Source organism: Heteronotia binoei, chromosome 12, assembly GCF_032191835.1.
Source record: "Heteronotia binoei isolate CCM8104 ecotype False Entrance Well chromosome 12, APGP_CSIRO_Hbin_v1, whole genome shotgun sequence".
Classification (NCBI taxonomy): domain Eukaryota; kingdom Metazoa; phylum Chordata; class Lepidosauria; order Squamata; family Gekkonidae; genus Heteronotia; species Heteronotia binoei.
This window is the reverse complement of record NC_083234.1, coordinates 46,665,058-46,682,117: the sequence shown is the minus strand read 5'-3', so window position 1 is coordinate 46,682,117 and position 17,060 is coordinate 46,665,058. Positions and strand designations below refer to the sequence as shown.

The 17,060-nt window shown below is 42.5% G+C and overlaps 1 protein-coding gene across 1 annotated transcript; it reads right to left on the bottom strand.

Annotated features, from left to right (window-relative positions):
* LOC132580519 (pituitary homeobox 2-like) lies at nt 1-7,487 on the bottom strand. Its single transcript, XM_060251364.1, has 3 exons — nt 6,943-7,487; nt 1,843-2,057; nt 1-909 (listed from the first exon to the last, which is right to left on the bottom strand). Exons 1-3 carry the CDS (start codon nt 7,028-7,030, stop codon nt 397-399), a joined length of 816 nt encoding a protein of 271 aa, XP_060107347.1. The 5' UTR covers nt 7,031-7,487; the 3' UTR covers nt 1-396.
* Between the last annotated feature and the right edge of the window lie 9,573 nt (nt 7,488-17,060).

Here is a 17,060-nt window from a genome sequence, read left to right as displayed (position 1 = left end):
AATGGGCTTTTTTTAGCCTTCAGACAATTGACACCTGACTTCCTGTCTCACCATTTTTAATGGCCCCCAGCTAAAGAAACAGAAACACTTAGGACATCTCAAACTAATGTAATTTGAATTAAATCCAGATTACATTGGCTTTTTGTGGGCTTCAGCCATACCCATATTCTGAGGCTTTAGAGAAAGCACCAGCTTACTGAAAGGTTTATGTGCGAAGGCAATTTAGAGGGAAGTTATAAATCCTCCAAATAGCACAGGCCAAAGGAAGTCTGCTGTCCACCCCTGGTGAATCCTATTCACTCTCCACAAAGGGCTTCCATTGGCAAACTTGTCTTCAAGAGCTGTCTGCAAGAGTTCTATGTAGACAAAAATCCATTTATGCTTCTGGCCACAATATCACACTGGCCTGTCCAGATTATAGTGGTTGGAGGAGCTGGGGCTTATAATTGGACTTTGTGGGACTCCATAGCCTAGAGAAGGCTGTGTCTGCTTTGCTCTGAGTCTCAGGCCAGTTAGGTTTGGGTTGCAGGGATCCCTGTACATGTATGGTGAAGGAACACCTGGTCCATATGTTGAACTGGGAGGCCCAGAAGGGCTCGCCAGGTTATTAAAGGTTTCCAGAGATGGCACACCAGACATGGATGCTGCTGCAGCGGCAGAGAAGACAGTGGGGCTTGGAAAGGAATTGAGATTCATAGAGTTGAAGATCTGGAATCCTTTGCTGTGAATGGGGGTAGTGTTGTGCAGCCCTTTCGGGGGCCAGTTATTGTAGGTATAGCTTGGGTAGAGATCCTCATAAGAGTTTCCAGTCAGGGCATTGAGTGGTGAGCCAAAAGCCCCTTTGCATAGTTCTGTCTGCTGATGCCGCTCCTTTTTCCGCCACTTGGCTCTGCGATTTTTAAACCAAACCTAGAAAGAGAGAGAAGTACAGAATTGCTAGAGTGTTAGACCAAGATCTTGGGGGCCCAGGTTCAAATTCCCACCCTGCCATAACAGTTCCCTGAAGGATGTTGGGCCAGTCATCCTTAGTTTAACCTACCAGGGACAGTTTGGTGTAGTAGTTAAGTAGTTCTTTCCTGGCTCATGTGGCATTTTTAAATTTAGCTTTAAAATGATGTTGGCATCCACAGGGCAGACCCATCAACACAGTCACATCTACTTTGACCCCTAGCTATATCAGGTAATGGTGGAATAAATATGTCAAGGTGAATTCCTTGTCGTGGTCTAACAGTTTGAAACCTGGGCTGGCTGCATAAATTCTAAATCCCACTTGATAGAAAGCAAGATGCCCAAAGGACCCATTTTAGCACACTGCCTTCCTGGCAATCTTGGGTCGATCACTGGTCAAAGTGTTTCCTGATGGAACAATTCCATCCCACCAGAGTTAGGGTTACCACGTCTCCCTGGCCAGCAGTGGAGCATGAGGTGATAGGGTTGCCAGATCCAGGTTGGGAAACTCCAGGGGAATTGGGGGTAGGGTGGAGGCTAGGGAAGCAGGGACCTTAATGGGTTACAATGCCGTAGAATCCACCCTCCAAATAATCTATTTTCTGCAGGAGAACTGATCTCTGTAGCCTGCAATTGAGTTGTAATTCCAAGAGAGTCCCAGGTCCCACCTGGAGGTTGGCATCCCTAGGTCCAACAACATGGGTATTCTTTATATTACCAGATCCTGCAGAGAAAGAAAAGTGAGCCAAGAGCATCTGATCTTTGCCAGGCTAACTGTCTTTCAACCCACTTCAGTTCCTTATTCAATCTTGGGAAGCAGGGTTGCATGAAGGGTAGAATGAAGTTCAGGGGTTGCATTCCTGGTTAACCTCCTGTGCAGGCACAGATCCTCACCCTGATTCTGGGCTCAGTCAAGTTGGTCCAGCCTGCAATCTCCTCCCTGGTGCTCATGTCTGGATAGCGATTCCGCTGGAACATGGCTTCCAGTTCCTGTAGCTGCTGGCTGGTGAAATGAGTCCTCTGCCTACGTGGTTTCTTTTTCCCCAGGTTTGCTTCATCCTCACAGCTGGAGTCAGAAGATTTGCACTGAGAAATCTCACCTGTCTCTCCTAGAGGGAAATACAAATAAGCAGGTTGGATGGACATGGGCTGCGCTCTCAGTTCCTGTGTTGCATGTGAAGATGGGGCTTTAGCTCCCTGCCCCAACATCATTTTCCCAGGCTGAAAACAGTTCCAGGAGGGCACTAATGAGCCTGTTGGGGAAGCCCACATATATAGTGCCCTGAGACTCTTCAGGTTGGAGAAATGGTACAGGGAGGAGGGCTAAAACCCTTTCTCTATGTCCACTGTGGTTCTGATCTGAATCAAGTGCAGGAACTGAGGAGAATCTGCAACTCCAACCTATTTATTCAGTAATATTACGTCCTCCAAGGGGCTGTTTCAGAGGGGTACTTACCTTTTATTTTGCCTTATGATATGAAATAAAATTAAAGATGAATATGAAGCATTCCAAACAGATTTTATGTGATATTTACTCTTTATGTGGTGTTTGCAATTCTAAGCAGAGTTATATTCCTCTAAGCCCATTCACTTCAATTAATTTAAACGGATATAACTGCATAGGATGGTACTGTTAGTTATAAAATTTTCATCCTTCAAGACGATTCTCCCCACTCCTTTGTTTTCAGATGTGCAGCTGCAGGAGTCTGTCACTCATATGAATAACAGTAACATGTGGAATCTCAGCTGTGATCAGGAAATATGGTTCTGTCCAAAACTGTTAAAAAATACAGATTTTTACAAAGGGACAAAAGCAGTTCTAGCAACATTTTTATATACAAAACTTGATTTAATTTGATTTTTGGATGTCAGTTAATGCCATGTTATCTTCTCAAGAGTTAACACATAATCACGTGGCTCAACTTTCCCAGCTTTGAGGCTAATTAATTTACTTGGACAGTGTATATGTGTTTGTATCTGCAAAAACTAGTTGCTTTTCCTTTACTTCTGCTTGGACCAGACTCATGTAAAGTAAACATCAAGAATTACAAAAAAGAAACAGTAAAATATCTATTTGGGTTGATAATCTGGAGATTCATAGCATAAACTGTCATTTTTTTTAAAGTGCGATTACCTTTTTACCAGCTATAAGGATAAACCTTCCATTTAAGAATTTCCAGTATTCATTGTGCCATCTCAGCAATTTCTCTTTTAAAATGTAATTCTTCCAATAAATCCAGTCTTTCATTTGCACCCATATACTCAGTTGCATAGTTACTCTACAGTCTCATAGAATGCAGTGGGAAGAGCAACAGCAGAACACTGCCAGTAGAAATATAATATATTAAACAATTTCTAGCGTTCCTGTATTTTCCACAGGCCTTGTACAGAAAATACAACCATTGCTTAGTATACCCCAAATGTTGGACGTGTTTATGAGTGTAGCCGGAAGCTGACATAATCAGGAGTTTAAAGGCTCTTTCATTTAATCTCCACTGATCCTCACTATCTACATGGATCAGTTCACACTGCGAAGAGGTACATTGCAAAACAGAGTCGCTATACCAGGACAGACTGTTCTGAGACAATCTGTTTATCATCCCAAGGCATGAACCTCTGTAACTTTCAGATGCCCTCAGACTGGAGAGCAATGGCACATGGCAGTTGGGTTTCAGCCTAAAGAAAAGGCAGTCCCTGAGCTGCTGACAGATCTATCCATCTTCCTCCCCGATAACAAGCATAGTATATTTTCATTAGACTTCAAATGTTAAACAGCCGGATCCTCCTTTTAACATAACAATAAAGTAAGAACTGCCTGGATAAATTAGACCAAGGATCCAGCTAGTTCACAGGCAAATACCTTCAGACAGTTCACAAGCGTGGCTTGATGGCAAACAACCTGCCCATCTAGTATGAAGAGACATATTGGTTCTGTACATGGAGGTTGTATTGACTCAGGGCTTTTTTTTAAGCAGGAATGCAGTTCTGGTTGGCTTGGCATCAGGGGTGTGGCCTAATATGCAAATGAGCTCCTGCTGGGCTTTTTCTACAAATAAAGCCCTGTATTAACTTGTCAAAGTTAACGGCTACCAAGCTGTCTACCATTTTGTCCAGTTCTTCTATAAGCCATCCCCATACTTATTGAGAGTGGGTTCTGTCCAAGAACTGAGTCTGTGCATGGTGTGAAGGATTTTCTTGGGACTGTCCTGAACTCATTGTCATTATATGTTCTATCTTGTCTTTCTCCCCAAAGACCCAAAGCAAGTGACAAATAAAGAACAAATGTGAAACAAGCCCAAAATAAATAAAAACAAAATTTGATCTAACAACATCAAAAAAGCCTCTTTCAATAATCCATCCTTAGAGTGGTGCTAGAAAGCCATTCCAGTAGGGGCCTGCCTCACATCCCATGGAAGGTCATTCCACAATACTGGTGTTGACTTGCCACAGAAAAAAGCCCTTGTGATGTCCAAACTAGCCTGGGAGGGAGGGAGAACCAATAGTAGACCTTAATTGGCATAGACTGAAAGCAGGGTTGCCACCTCTGTGTTGGGAAATACCTGGAGACTTTGGGGGTGCAGCCTGAGGAGGGTGGGATTTGGGGAGGTGAGGGACCTCAGAGATGTATAATATAGAGTCCACCTTCCAAAGCAGCCATTTTCTCCAAGGGAGCTGATTTTGTCTGGAGATCAACGGTAATAGCTGGAGGTTGGAAACCCTAGCTGAAAGTGATGTTATATGTCATATTTCTCTGACCTGTAATGCCCCCAAAGTGCACAGGTTCACTACTAAACTTTACACCATAAGCTCTGGGGAGCAAGGACTTACTTCTTCCTCTTGTTTAAAAAAAGTAAAGTTACTATATGTGTGTACACTACAATAGCAAATTGAAGACGCAGCTTCCCCGCCATCATTACAGAATGGTTGGAATCAATTGGGTGGTTAAAAAGGAATCTTGCACTGCCTCCCAAATCCAGGCTAACTTATTACAGAGCAATTATATCAGATTCAGCACCATTCCAGAAGTCATGATGACCCCAATGACTTAGATCACATCAACAATTGTTCCCAAGTATAGCATAGATCCCAATGCTCTGTTATGGTTAACCTATGCAATACTTTATTCTAGCATAAGGTCAGATGCTGTGGATCTGTTTCCATTAGAAAACGTACTTGCTTCTGGCAGCAGAAACAGATCTGGAGGACCCAACTGCTCCTTCATACCTGTGCTTCTTATTTATTATCTTCCATTAGGTACAAACTACACCAGACTGTGGGGTTCAGGGACTCATTCCCCCTGCAGCAGCTGTGCAGAATGTCATTTTAAAAGTCTATGGGCCCCAACTTAGATCAGGAACATGGCATGGGGAGAGGAGGTCTCTGCCTTATCCCTGCACCAACTTCCCTGCACTGAAACAACCCCAAGGGGCATTATTTGTCCCACTTCAGAGCTGTACATGCAGGAACCTGGACTCAGTTCGTTAAAAAATGTCTCATGTTAGAGTTGCCAGTCCCCAGTTGAGGGCAGGGGATCCCCTGGTTTGGAGGCCCTCCCCCCACTTCAGGGTTATCAGAAAGTGTGGGGGGAGGATTGAATGGCACTCTGTTATATCCTATGGAGGCTGATCCCCGTAGGCTTTAATGGAGAATTGTTCCATGGTTATCTGGGGCTCCAGGAGGGCTGTTTTTGAGGTAGAGGCACCAAATTTTCAGCATAGCATCTGGTACCTCTCCTCCAAAAAACACTTAAGTTTCAAAACTATTGGACCACAGGGTCCAATACAAAGAGCCCCAAAAGAAGGTGCCCCATCCTCTATTATTTCCAATGAAGAGAAGGCATTAAAAAGAAGTGTAATCCCCTTAAATAAGATGGCCAGAACATCCTTGGGAGTTCAATCATGCTTGTCACAACCTGGCTTCACCTCCAGACTCTCCTGGATCCACCCCCAAAATTCCCAGATATTTCCTGAGTTGGTCCTGGCAACCCTACATGTCGTCTGTCCTTTAGATTCTCAGGTTTCTCCCTCTAATTCTTTAATTCCACATGATCAGGACTTTTTTGAGCAGGAACACACAGGAACGTAGTTCCAGTTGGCTTGGCATCAAGGGGTGTGGCCTAATATGCAAATAAGTTCCTGCTGGGCTTTTTCTACAAAACAATGGTGATGTCAGGGGGTGTGGCCTACAAAAAAAAAAGCCCTGCACATGATTACTTGATTTATAAGAGCTACTACCCCATGGTTCCTTATTTGCACTCTGCAGTTGGTACCATGTATCAAGAAATAACCTCTCCTTTACCAGTGTTTCATTATAAGAGGAATCGGCTAAGGCTGGAGGCAAACACTCATTTGATACTAATTTCCTTTAGAAGAAAAGATGATGAAGAAGAATTGCAGATTTATACTCCACTCTTCTCTCTTTAGACAGTTAAGAGAGAGGTCACTGAAAAGTTGATATCTGGAGTTTTAGTTTATTGATTTTAAATTGTTTTATTTGTAACTTGTAAATTGACTCCTATTTTGTTCTTGTAACTTGTAAATTGCCTTGAGCTACAAGGAAAGGTGAGACATAAATATTTTAATAAACAATAAATGTGACCTTTATGCATCTAGTAAAGTTGGCGACGGCAAAAAATTATGGCACAATGAATGGGTTACTATTTAATATGCTAGACTCTTTATTTTTAACTTGCAGTGTATTCACTCTTCTTATTTTCACTATTGGATAACAGATTTTGCAAAGTTTCCAGTGATTTCCAAAATCACTCAAAGCTGTTTGATGGGTAATGATTGTGAGGGACAAATGTGTGCACACACTATGGGAAGCAGTGCTTTTCTCAAACCAATTTTTTTGGAGAAAAATCAGCCCATGGTCTATTATGGTGTTATAAATTTACACTAAGAACACATCTTTAGACACACCCAATCTTCAGGGTCAGGTTCACAAAGTTCCCAGGCCACATGGTATTTCTGAACATTCTTCTCCATGCCTTACCTCCACTCTCAGTACTGGGTGTCCCTGCCAAAGCTCTTGGCTGTATCCCTTCGGCGTTCCCATCCGTGGCTTGCAGCAATGCTGACATATTCTCAGGAGTCCAAAGAAGCACTGTCTTAAAGTCCACTTTGAGAGAGTAGAATTGTTTTATATCTCCCACACCACAAGTTCTTAAAAGACTTTGCTGGCCAACAAGGCTTGAGGTTTTTGCTTTGGTGAGCTGACAGAAGAGAACTGAGGAACAAAATGATGCAAGTACAATGAGTACAAGTCTCCCAGAAAGATGGATTGTCCAAGCTATGAAATCCCGTAACACCCAGACTGCAATCTGCACAGTTCTTTTCAGGTTATGAAATCCTCTCCCAAGATATCCTTCATGAAGCCAAGCTAGCCATTCTGGGAGAGCTCAGCTTTCCTCTACCAGGTCCACACCAAGGTCTGGCTTCTGGACTCTCTTCACAGCCGTTAGCAACTTCTCAGAACCTTCTTCTGCTCCCTGTCCTTCTTCCTTCCCTCACATGTTTATTTCTCTTTCCCAGGGCTGCAGTGCTCTTTGGCTTGGCAGGGAGGAGGGGTGTGTGTGTGTATGTGTGTATGTGTCAAATATCAGGGACAGCTGAGTACAGTCTAACCAGGTGCCAATCAGTCATGGTCTCTGTAGCAGGCTGGGGAAGCTAGATGTGGGGATGGATGAGAAGATGGCAGCTGGGAGGCCAATGTTTCGTTCAGCATGCTCGCTGGAGTAGACAAAAAAATATGCATCATTTTGGCACCATTTGTTGCTGTATTTACAGTTTCCAGTTGGAGTTTCATTAATCTTTGTGGCTTGCCCTTGGAACCACTTCACACAAGCCTTGCTGGACCAGAACAAGGTGATTGACTGAGTCCAGCAGCTTGTTTCTCACTGCAATCAGCCAGATGCCCCTGGGGATGCTAATAAGTGGGGCAAGAAGGCAACAGACTTCTATTATTATTTTTCCTGGTATCTAGACAAATGTAGGGATCCCACTGAGCTATCATGGCCAATAGCCATCAACAAATCTCATTCTTCATTTGTAATTTTTTTTTAAGCTGTATATGTTACTGGCTATTGCCATATCTTGTGGAAGCAAGTTCTATAAATTGATTATTTGCACAGTGAATACATGTTTTATTTTGTCTGTCCTGAATCTACTGGCAGCATCACTGAATTCTAAAGTTATGATGAAGGGAGAACAACGCCTCCAGTTGCTGAGCATTTATCTTTTTTTAAAGCAATCTCTCTCTCTCTTTCTCTCTCTCTCTCTGTCTCACACACACACACACACACACACAGAGTTTTGATTCTAAACTCAAATGCCGTAGCCTTCTTTAATGGAGCAAATGCTCCAATCCTTTTGGTTTATTTGAATGCTAACAGACTATGCTCTTGTGCAAGTGGGTCCATTGAAACCGTGTCTCGTGTTATTAGAATGCTGTTATTATGTTAATATTCGGCGCAGCATTTTATCATTAATTCTTTATAGTATCTTAGAGCTTCCAGATTCATATAAACTGCTGTTTCTATTAAACAACCAAGAAGGGAACACAACTGTTGCTGTGGCAAAGTTTTTGCAGGCTGCTCTTCTTATACACAGTAATGTATTGTAATTTAAATTTGTATTAGACAGATTGACTTTTTACTTATTTTTGTACAGATTTTAAACCCTTTTAGAATGTTCTTTTATCTTGACTCATGTTGGCATGTTTTATCTATTTGTATGCATATGTGTGTACATCTATTTTTTCCCTCTTTTATCTCTCCTTTATTGCCGATAAAGGTAACTGAACTGAACTGACTGGCCTTGCACATAGTAATAGAACAAAATAGTAGTCAAGTGGCACCTTTAAGACCAACAAAGTTTTATTCAGAATGTAAGCTTTCGTATGCATGCATACTTCTTCAGATGAGGAGATAGGGTACGGTGGGCTGAAATACATGTAGTTGGTGGGGTAAGAGTGTAAACTGATACAAAGTTAGAATCAAATGGTGAAATAGTGTCATTAATTGGAAGACCATTTGGTCTGGATAGCAATAAAAGTTGCCTGTTAATTGCTGTTGCTGCAAGTCTAGTTAAAACAAAAAGACATGTATTTCCTAGTGATGTTCTTGTCTACCTAATTTACTTTTTTAACATCATTGTAGCTTGCCATTAGAAAAAAAGAATACATAAAATGAAAATGGGTTAAGTATGTCAATACAAAAAATTATTCTGATACACTATTCTAAAAGAGAAATACATTGTAATACAGTGGGGATATATAGCTCAGGAAATAGGTCTTGGGGATGTGTATTCCCAAAGGAAGTGAAGCCAAAATATGTGTGACTTCAGTGTCTGGCATTTGTCCTTTATTATTCTCTACTTGCCCACTGTTGTCTTCAGTCAATAAAAAGACAGTAAAGAATGTTTGTACATGCAGCTGCCTGAAGGGGCACATAATGACTTCATGGGAATGAAGGAGCCCCTGGCATCCCTGTGCCATGGCCCCAATCTGAACTAGACCCTTTGGCACTTCTAAGTGCAGTATGTGTAGTTTGGTCTTCTATTTCAATTTTATATTTTTTTTACCTTTCTCACTGAGACTCCAGGTGGATTACATAATTAAAAATAATGCAACAGTGACACAACCAACAGTGCACAAAACTGGGTAGAGAACAAGGCACTAAAAGCAATATCATACTCACAATATGACAGTAATTGTATACCAGTTATGTGACAACAATGCAATCAAAAGTGTCATATACAAGGAATAACACAAAGAAGACTGCTTCAGTTTCACAGATGTTGATGATAGCTTTATTCCATAGCATAACAACTCCATTATATATATTATTTTTAATTTCAAAATGATCTGTCCTTTTTTGCTTACGATACTCTGCAAAGAGCTCCACTGATACACTATATAAGCATAACAATTACATCTGGAAAAAGAAGTTCATACACTCCTCCCTTGGCAAAAAATATGCATTCTGTCATTCTTTGACACACACACACCCCTTCACATAATTGAGTAGTCAGGACGGCAGGAGCCAGAGATACAGTGAATGTAAGTCCTGCCTTCTTCAAATGCACCTGCAAATCTACCCTAACAAAACAAAGCAGGAGTCAAATAGAACCTTTAAGACCAACAAAGTTTTATTCAGAATGTAAGCTTTCCATCCTATTGTCTGAAGTGTGCTCCTAGCACACAAAAGCTTACATTCTGAATAAAACTTTGTCAGTCTTAAAACTGCTACTTGACTCCTGCTTTGCTCTACTGCTTCAGACCAACATGGCTGCCCACCTGGATCTATCTACCCTAACAGAGGTGGGTGGGCAGGAAGCTCCAACAGGTTCTTCTGTCCCTTTTGTCCCAGCTGGGCATTCTCTGCATTGTTAAGTGACACTGGCTGGCTGCTGGTGATGGGCAGGAGACACCAACCCTCCAGCTGGCTAATTAGGCCTTGAAAGATGGGTCAGGATAGCTGCTTCAGCACCATCTCAAGAAGAAGGTCAGATTTCCATGTTGCTTTTCAGCTGACTGATTGACAAAGGCGGTGTGTTCATCCCCTTTTCTTTCATCCAAGCTTTTCAGACAGACTGGCTTCTGCCAGACACTTGGAAATTATCAGCACTCCTCTCCAGCCATTCCAGGGCTAGGAGTAGTGAACTGCTTTCATTTAAAGGCTGTTATCCCTCGATTGTTACTCAGCTGATCCTTTCAGTGGTGCTTTATCCAGGACTTTTTTTCTGAGGGAATGCAGAAGAATGGAGTTCCAGAACCTCTTCATGGAAACGAAATTCTAAAAAAAAATGTTTAAAAGTTCACGAGCGGCACCCTTGAGTTTCTCCATTACCCTCTTGAGCAGGGGTGTCAAACATTTGCTATGAGGGACAGATCTTAACCTTGTCGGGCCGGGCCATGTGTGTCATAAAATGTAATGCCAGGTCAAGGAGACATAAACTTTATAAAGGATACAGACAAACACACACACTCAGTCTAATCAACCTCACTGGTTTGCCTAGCCTCAGCCAACAGAACGAAGAAAGGCTTGGTTCAGTAGCTCTGCTGTGCAATTGAGAGAGCCTGGAAAAGCTAGCTCTCCTCCCCCCACTTCCTCCCCAAGGGAGGAGCTTTGCTCTGTAGCTCCTGTGCGATTGAGCAAGCCTGGCAAAGCAAGCTGTAATGCAGAAGGAAACAAGAGTAGGAGAAGGAAGCAGATGACAGCGGGTTGCTCGCAGGCCTGATAGCAGCCTTTGGGAGCATGATTCTGCCGCTGGCCTGCATGTTTGACACCCCTGCTCTTGAGAGTTCCATCACCTCTTTTTCCAGAAAAAAGCCATGACTAATAATTCCTACATTACAGCAATTACACTGTAGATGGTGTTTGTTCTTTGGTACTATGGTAACCAACCTCCAGGTGAATCCTGAATTTCTCTTGCAATGTACATGTAATCTCCAGACTATAGAGATCGGTTCCCCACTTCCCCTAGAGGAAACGGCAGCTCCAGTGGGCAGACTATGGAATCGCATCCTTGCTGAGCTCTCTCCTATATCCAAAGTCTCACCTGGGTCTGTCCTCGTATTTCCAGGAATTTCCCAGCTGAAGTTGGCAACTCCAGACAGCCATGTTTAAATGTTTTGAATAAGACCATACATCAGTTTTCATTTTATTATCTAAATCTTGGTGGTCCCACTTTTCATTTTCATAAACAACACCTTCAGCTGCCTCTGGACCAATGTGCAAAGGTTTCCTTCACTGTAGTGCATTCCTGTCCTATTTGATTCCCCATGAGAGCTCTATTGCTTTCCAGTTTTCCCCTCCTTTCTACCTTAGATCCTTCTGTTTTCTCAGAGTTGTCACTGTATTAAAGGCATTCTGCTCCATAGACTCTGAATTGTCTCAGTGGTTTCTCCTTCCCCCTCCACCCAACAGCTGTGCTAAGGCAGAGTTAGACAGGCTGGAATTTATAGACAGCTGTGGCAGCTGCAAGGCTAACCTGCTGGGCAGTGCTTCTCCCTTTGGCAAAAATGGCTCCAGATCTGAATTTCAAAGGAGGGATTTCTCCCCTCCCTCCTTCCACGTCCTCTACAAAGATGAGAGAAAAGGAGTCTTGGTTATATGCAGATAATGAACATAATGGAGGTTTGTGCATGCATATGTGTATGTGTATATATATATATATATATATATATATATATATATATATATATATATATATATATATATATATATATATATGACTTTTCTGTATAAAAGGCTGAGCAGGAACTTATTTGCATATTAGGCCATACCCCCTGGCAGCACCACAGTTTTGCGCAGGTTTTTTTAAGGGTGAACCCAGCAGAACTCATTTGCATATCAGGCCACACACCCCTGACACCAAGCCAGCCAGCCAAAACTGCATTTCTGTGCATTCCTGCTCAAAAAAAGCTCTCTGTTCATACATACACATACATACATATACACATACACACCATTTTGTGTACTTAATAACTTACCACCTTTTGTTCCTTGTCTGTTGTTGTGTTTATGGGGACTGTCAGTTCTTTCTATCTCAGCTTGCTTTGTGTAAATGGTTTCATAAATTATTAATTCCCCGTTTACAATAGTGGGGGAAACATATACAATAAAATACAATTTAAACAAAACAAGCAAAATATAACCAAGTGTAGCTTGGTGCAGCATTGAATAAGTCAATTTGTCCAAGGCCCCAGTATACAAGCAACAGGCTAAAAGCCCAAGGCCAGTAGCTTTTTGGCTTGCTCCCAAGGGCTCATGTCACATCTCTGGACATGTCCAAGTTTTATGCCTGGAAACAGGAAGGGGGAAAAGCTCAGCTCTGATGTTACAGCTGACAGCAAGGTACCACACAGTCTTCCCTTCCTGTTTCTACTGGAGGTGTCTTTTGCTGGTTTTATTACTATATTATTTGTTTCTGTAGCAGTTATATTGCTTTAAGACTTGGATTTATTATCTGGTGACTGTAGGGTGTTTTTTTTAACATGATATAGTATTTTAATTTTATTGGGAGAGACTTCTCTTTTGCAGAATGCAAAGGGCAGGGTACAAATATATTAATTTTATTACAAATTAATAAAATATTTGTATTGACTGGGCTCCTAAAATATCTCATGGTTAGATTCCCCCCCCCCCTTGCTTTTATAATAATGATGATGTATTTAGTTCCATCCTAATCCTGGGCAAAATAGAATATTTGTCCCCAAAGTGCTGACTTTTATCTCAAAGTGATAAACCTGGGAGGAGGGGTGGAGGCTTGGCATTATGGTAGGACACCTACTTGGCTTGCAGATGGTCCCAGTTTCAATCCTCATTTAGGTCTTATTGCAGCTTTACTAACCATCCCTTGGACCCTTGCACTTACACATTGGACAGCTGATGAGTAACAAAGGAATGCTCTTTTACCACATGGTAATTGAGGGAAGTGGTTTTTGTTATATCATGACAAGTTATTTTCCCCTGGTCCCTTAGAGCTGAAAAGCCTGTGCTGTAGTTTGGTTTTGCTTCCTCTGCTGGTTGTTGGCTGTTTGTTTTGGTTCAAGCAGAGACTGATGCCAACCGCCATGTGGGACCTGGGGATCCCCTGGAATTACAACTCACCTCCAGGCTACAGAGATCCGGGGGGAGGGGGGGGAATTGATACTTATGGGTGGAATGGATAGTTGAGGGCAGGGCTTTTTTTGTAGAAAAAGCCCAACAGGAACTCATTTGAATATTAGGCTACATCCCCTCACTATCGTTTCACATACAAAAAGCCCAACAGGAATCATTTGCATATTAGGCCACACCCCTGACACCAAGTCAGCTGGAACTGCGTTCCTGCTTTTAAAAAGCCCTGGTTGAGGGTGGAATCTATGGCACTGTATCCCATTGAGCTCCCTGTCTCCCCAGTCTCTATCCCAAATCTCCAGGAGCTTCCCAACCTAGATCTGGTCACCCTCCCTCCCATCCCCCGCTAATGGCGAGGGGGGACCTGGCAACCCTTTGAAACTTTCAATCCTTCATGGTGTGCTTGTGGAAATTACACTGATGAGGATAAAGCTACAGCAACCATGGCAATGTATGACGTGATGCTGGAGTTTGATGGAGTCATTGAGTGGTCTGAGAATATAGAGAGGCTGGAACACTATTTTAAGGCAAATAAAACTGAAGATGGATACAAGCAGCAATCTTTTTTTAAACCTGTTTGTGAACAAAAGACCTATTCCCTGCTGAGGAAGTCGGTGGCACCACAAAAACAGAAAACTTTTAAAGAATTATGAAGTTTGAAACAGCAGCATGTAAGCCCACGGCCTTTTGCAGTTGCACACTCCCCCAAGTTCCATAGCTCTCCATCTAAGAGACCACCTGGGGTTTTTGATTGAAGGAAGATTTGAGACAGGCAAAAGGAAGAATGTATTTTATCTAATGCTTAATTAATTTCTGGAATTCACAAGATGCAACAAAAGTATCTTAGATTTCAGCAGTGGAGAGTTTTTCCATGTGGCAAGAATGCTGAGGACAGAGAATCATTCAGCCACAAGAGCTTCCCTAGATGCTCTCTGAAGAGGTACAGCCTCCATACTCATCTTCTTTTTTTCCAGCTGCCTGGATTATTTTATCAAAGAGCAGAACTGAGTGAGTGAAACATTGACCCTGCCTATCCCCTGTCCTTTTCTCATTGGTGAAGACATCTCCAAGCAACTTTTGCTACATCTAGGAAAAATTTGTAAATACCTGTCTTTTTCCTGAAGTGGGGGTAAATGAAGCTCAAGAGTAGCATTTGGCAGTAAAAAATGGCTGTGGAGGAAACAGTTGCCAGTTCTTGCCTTCCTCCTTGATTAAGCAATCCCAGAGAGTATACTTACAAAAGGAAGTTCCTTAAAATAATCACCGAAGAAACAGTATCATGTAGTTGAGTCTTCAGGTACAGCTTTAGTACCACAGCGAGAACTAGGTCTATGTTTAAAAGGTGCTATCTTGTGGATGATCCACTAAACTAAGCAATGCTTCACAGACTTTTTGAAGTCAGGCTGACTTGTAAACTATTCTACCTTTCAATGTAGCGCCAACTGGCAATGCTTATCCAGAATGCAGTGAACATATGCCTATCAGCTGTAGAAAATTGGGAGAAAGCCAGTTATTCAGCAATAAATGCAAGTGCAGGATGAAGGAGAGGAGAAATGCAATCATTCTTCCCTCTCTTATCTTTTTTCCATCACTGGGTGTGGGTGGGGCCCACAGCATCCTCATCCAGTGAGAGTTTGTGCCTCATGATGATCCACCTGTGAGAGGTTTACAGTCCATGAGCCAGTTTGAAAACCAAAGCACTATAGTTAGACTGTGAAAAGGAGAAATCTTCTTTTGGCTGATAAACTGAAGGGCTCCATATTTTCCTGCCTTCACTGCCCCTCAGTCCTCTTCCTGCCTTTCCTGTCCCTCCACCCTCTCCTCCTTTGGTTATGTGAAACTCAAACATGAGAACCATTTTAATGGAAGGCTATTTGGAGCCAGACTGGGCTTCCTGCCACCTTGACCTTCTGGATAGGCTAAATTTGTTCTTCTGCAAACAAGTCACTTTATTTATAACTGTGATGACAAGTCTTTGAGGCAGTGAGTGTCTCTTGTCCAGTGGAAATATGCCTCTTCTCCCGCCCCAGAACATAAAGGGTACTGATTGGGCCCAAAGGTAATGAACTATGATGGACAGTAATCCCAGCTAAGGAGGCTGGGATTAACTGGCTGTCATTACTGGGAGACCCTTGTAACTCAAGCCAGCTGCTGGCCTGATTTATGAGGGGATATGGAATCGCTGAATCCTCAGCACTGCCTGGCGCAGCAGGGAGGCAGAGCATTGGCTTCAGCATAAATAAACCCCAAAAGGTTATTCAGCAGCCCCCAACTGCATGGAGCCTTGATATTGCCCTGCCACAGCCTGTAAATATACCAGCTGCTGTCATGTTGCACCTTCCTGGCATACCTGGGAAGCACATCCCCCCCACCCACCCGATTAGGATGTGCTTCCAGCAAAGAAGGTAGCCAGGTGGAATGAAAGGGCACCCTCCAGACATACTGCTGGCACCTGGTCTGCCTTTGCAGGGCAGAGCTTTGGGTTCTGTGGAAAAGAGATGGAGGATACGGGAAGATTGGAGGGTAGGTTGGAGATCCAATTCTACTTCAGTCTAGGCCAGAACAAATGGAAGAGGGCAGACATTTTAAGAAAGTAAGCCATATAGAAGCAACAGTAACATGAAACATATTTTTCACATTTTTATTTGCTGACAAATCAATTTTGTTGCGTTTGGGGTCCCTTTGGGCCTATGTGCTTAAATTCAAATGCCACTGGGTGTTTCCCAAAGGCTTGGGAGCTACTGCATTACTGGCACCTGGTCTAACACTAGTGTAAATCCACAGTCACATCATTAAAGTTGGTAGAATGATTCTGAAGTCAAGTCAACACATGGCATGAGCCATTTTCCACAGTGTGCCATCCTCTTCATCCATCTTTCTCTGACCCCAGCTTCGTTCTCTGAGTGCTCTTATGAGGTGTCACATTGCAGGGTATAAAGGGGCAATTATGGAGATGACATGAAGGGATTAAGCAGCAGGGGTGGACACAACAAGATGCAAACAGAGCTGCGACTCAGACATTATACCCCAAGCAGCTTGAGGGGGAGAAAACAGCTCAGTTAGCAATGGCACATTTGTTCCACCTGTCTTTCTACTGAGCACTAGAAAGTTTACAGGACCATTCTGGGAAATGATGCTCTTTAAGGAGGCTTTCTCTGTGCAAACCCAAGGTAGCTTCTGTAATAATCAATCAAAGCACAACTTTAGAAACAATACACCTAAAATCAGAGCAACTTCAGGGTGAACCAGAAAGAGTAACAAACATAATGTCAAGAAAAACCTGTGAGAATAAATCTGCTACAGAAAAGATAGAAATGATAGTGCTAAAATTGATCTTCCTAGACAGGTAAAATAAGATGACCTTTTATGACCCTTTAATTCTTGTACTTAAAATTGTACAAAACCAAAATTTCTGTAGGGAAAGGCAGGAGCAGATTAAATGCTTTGCATGCTAACTGCTCCAGGTTAAATCCCCACAACTTTTATC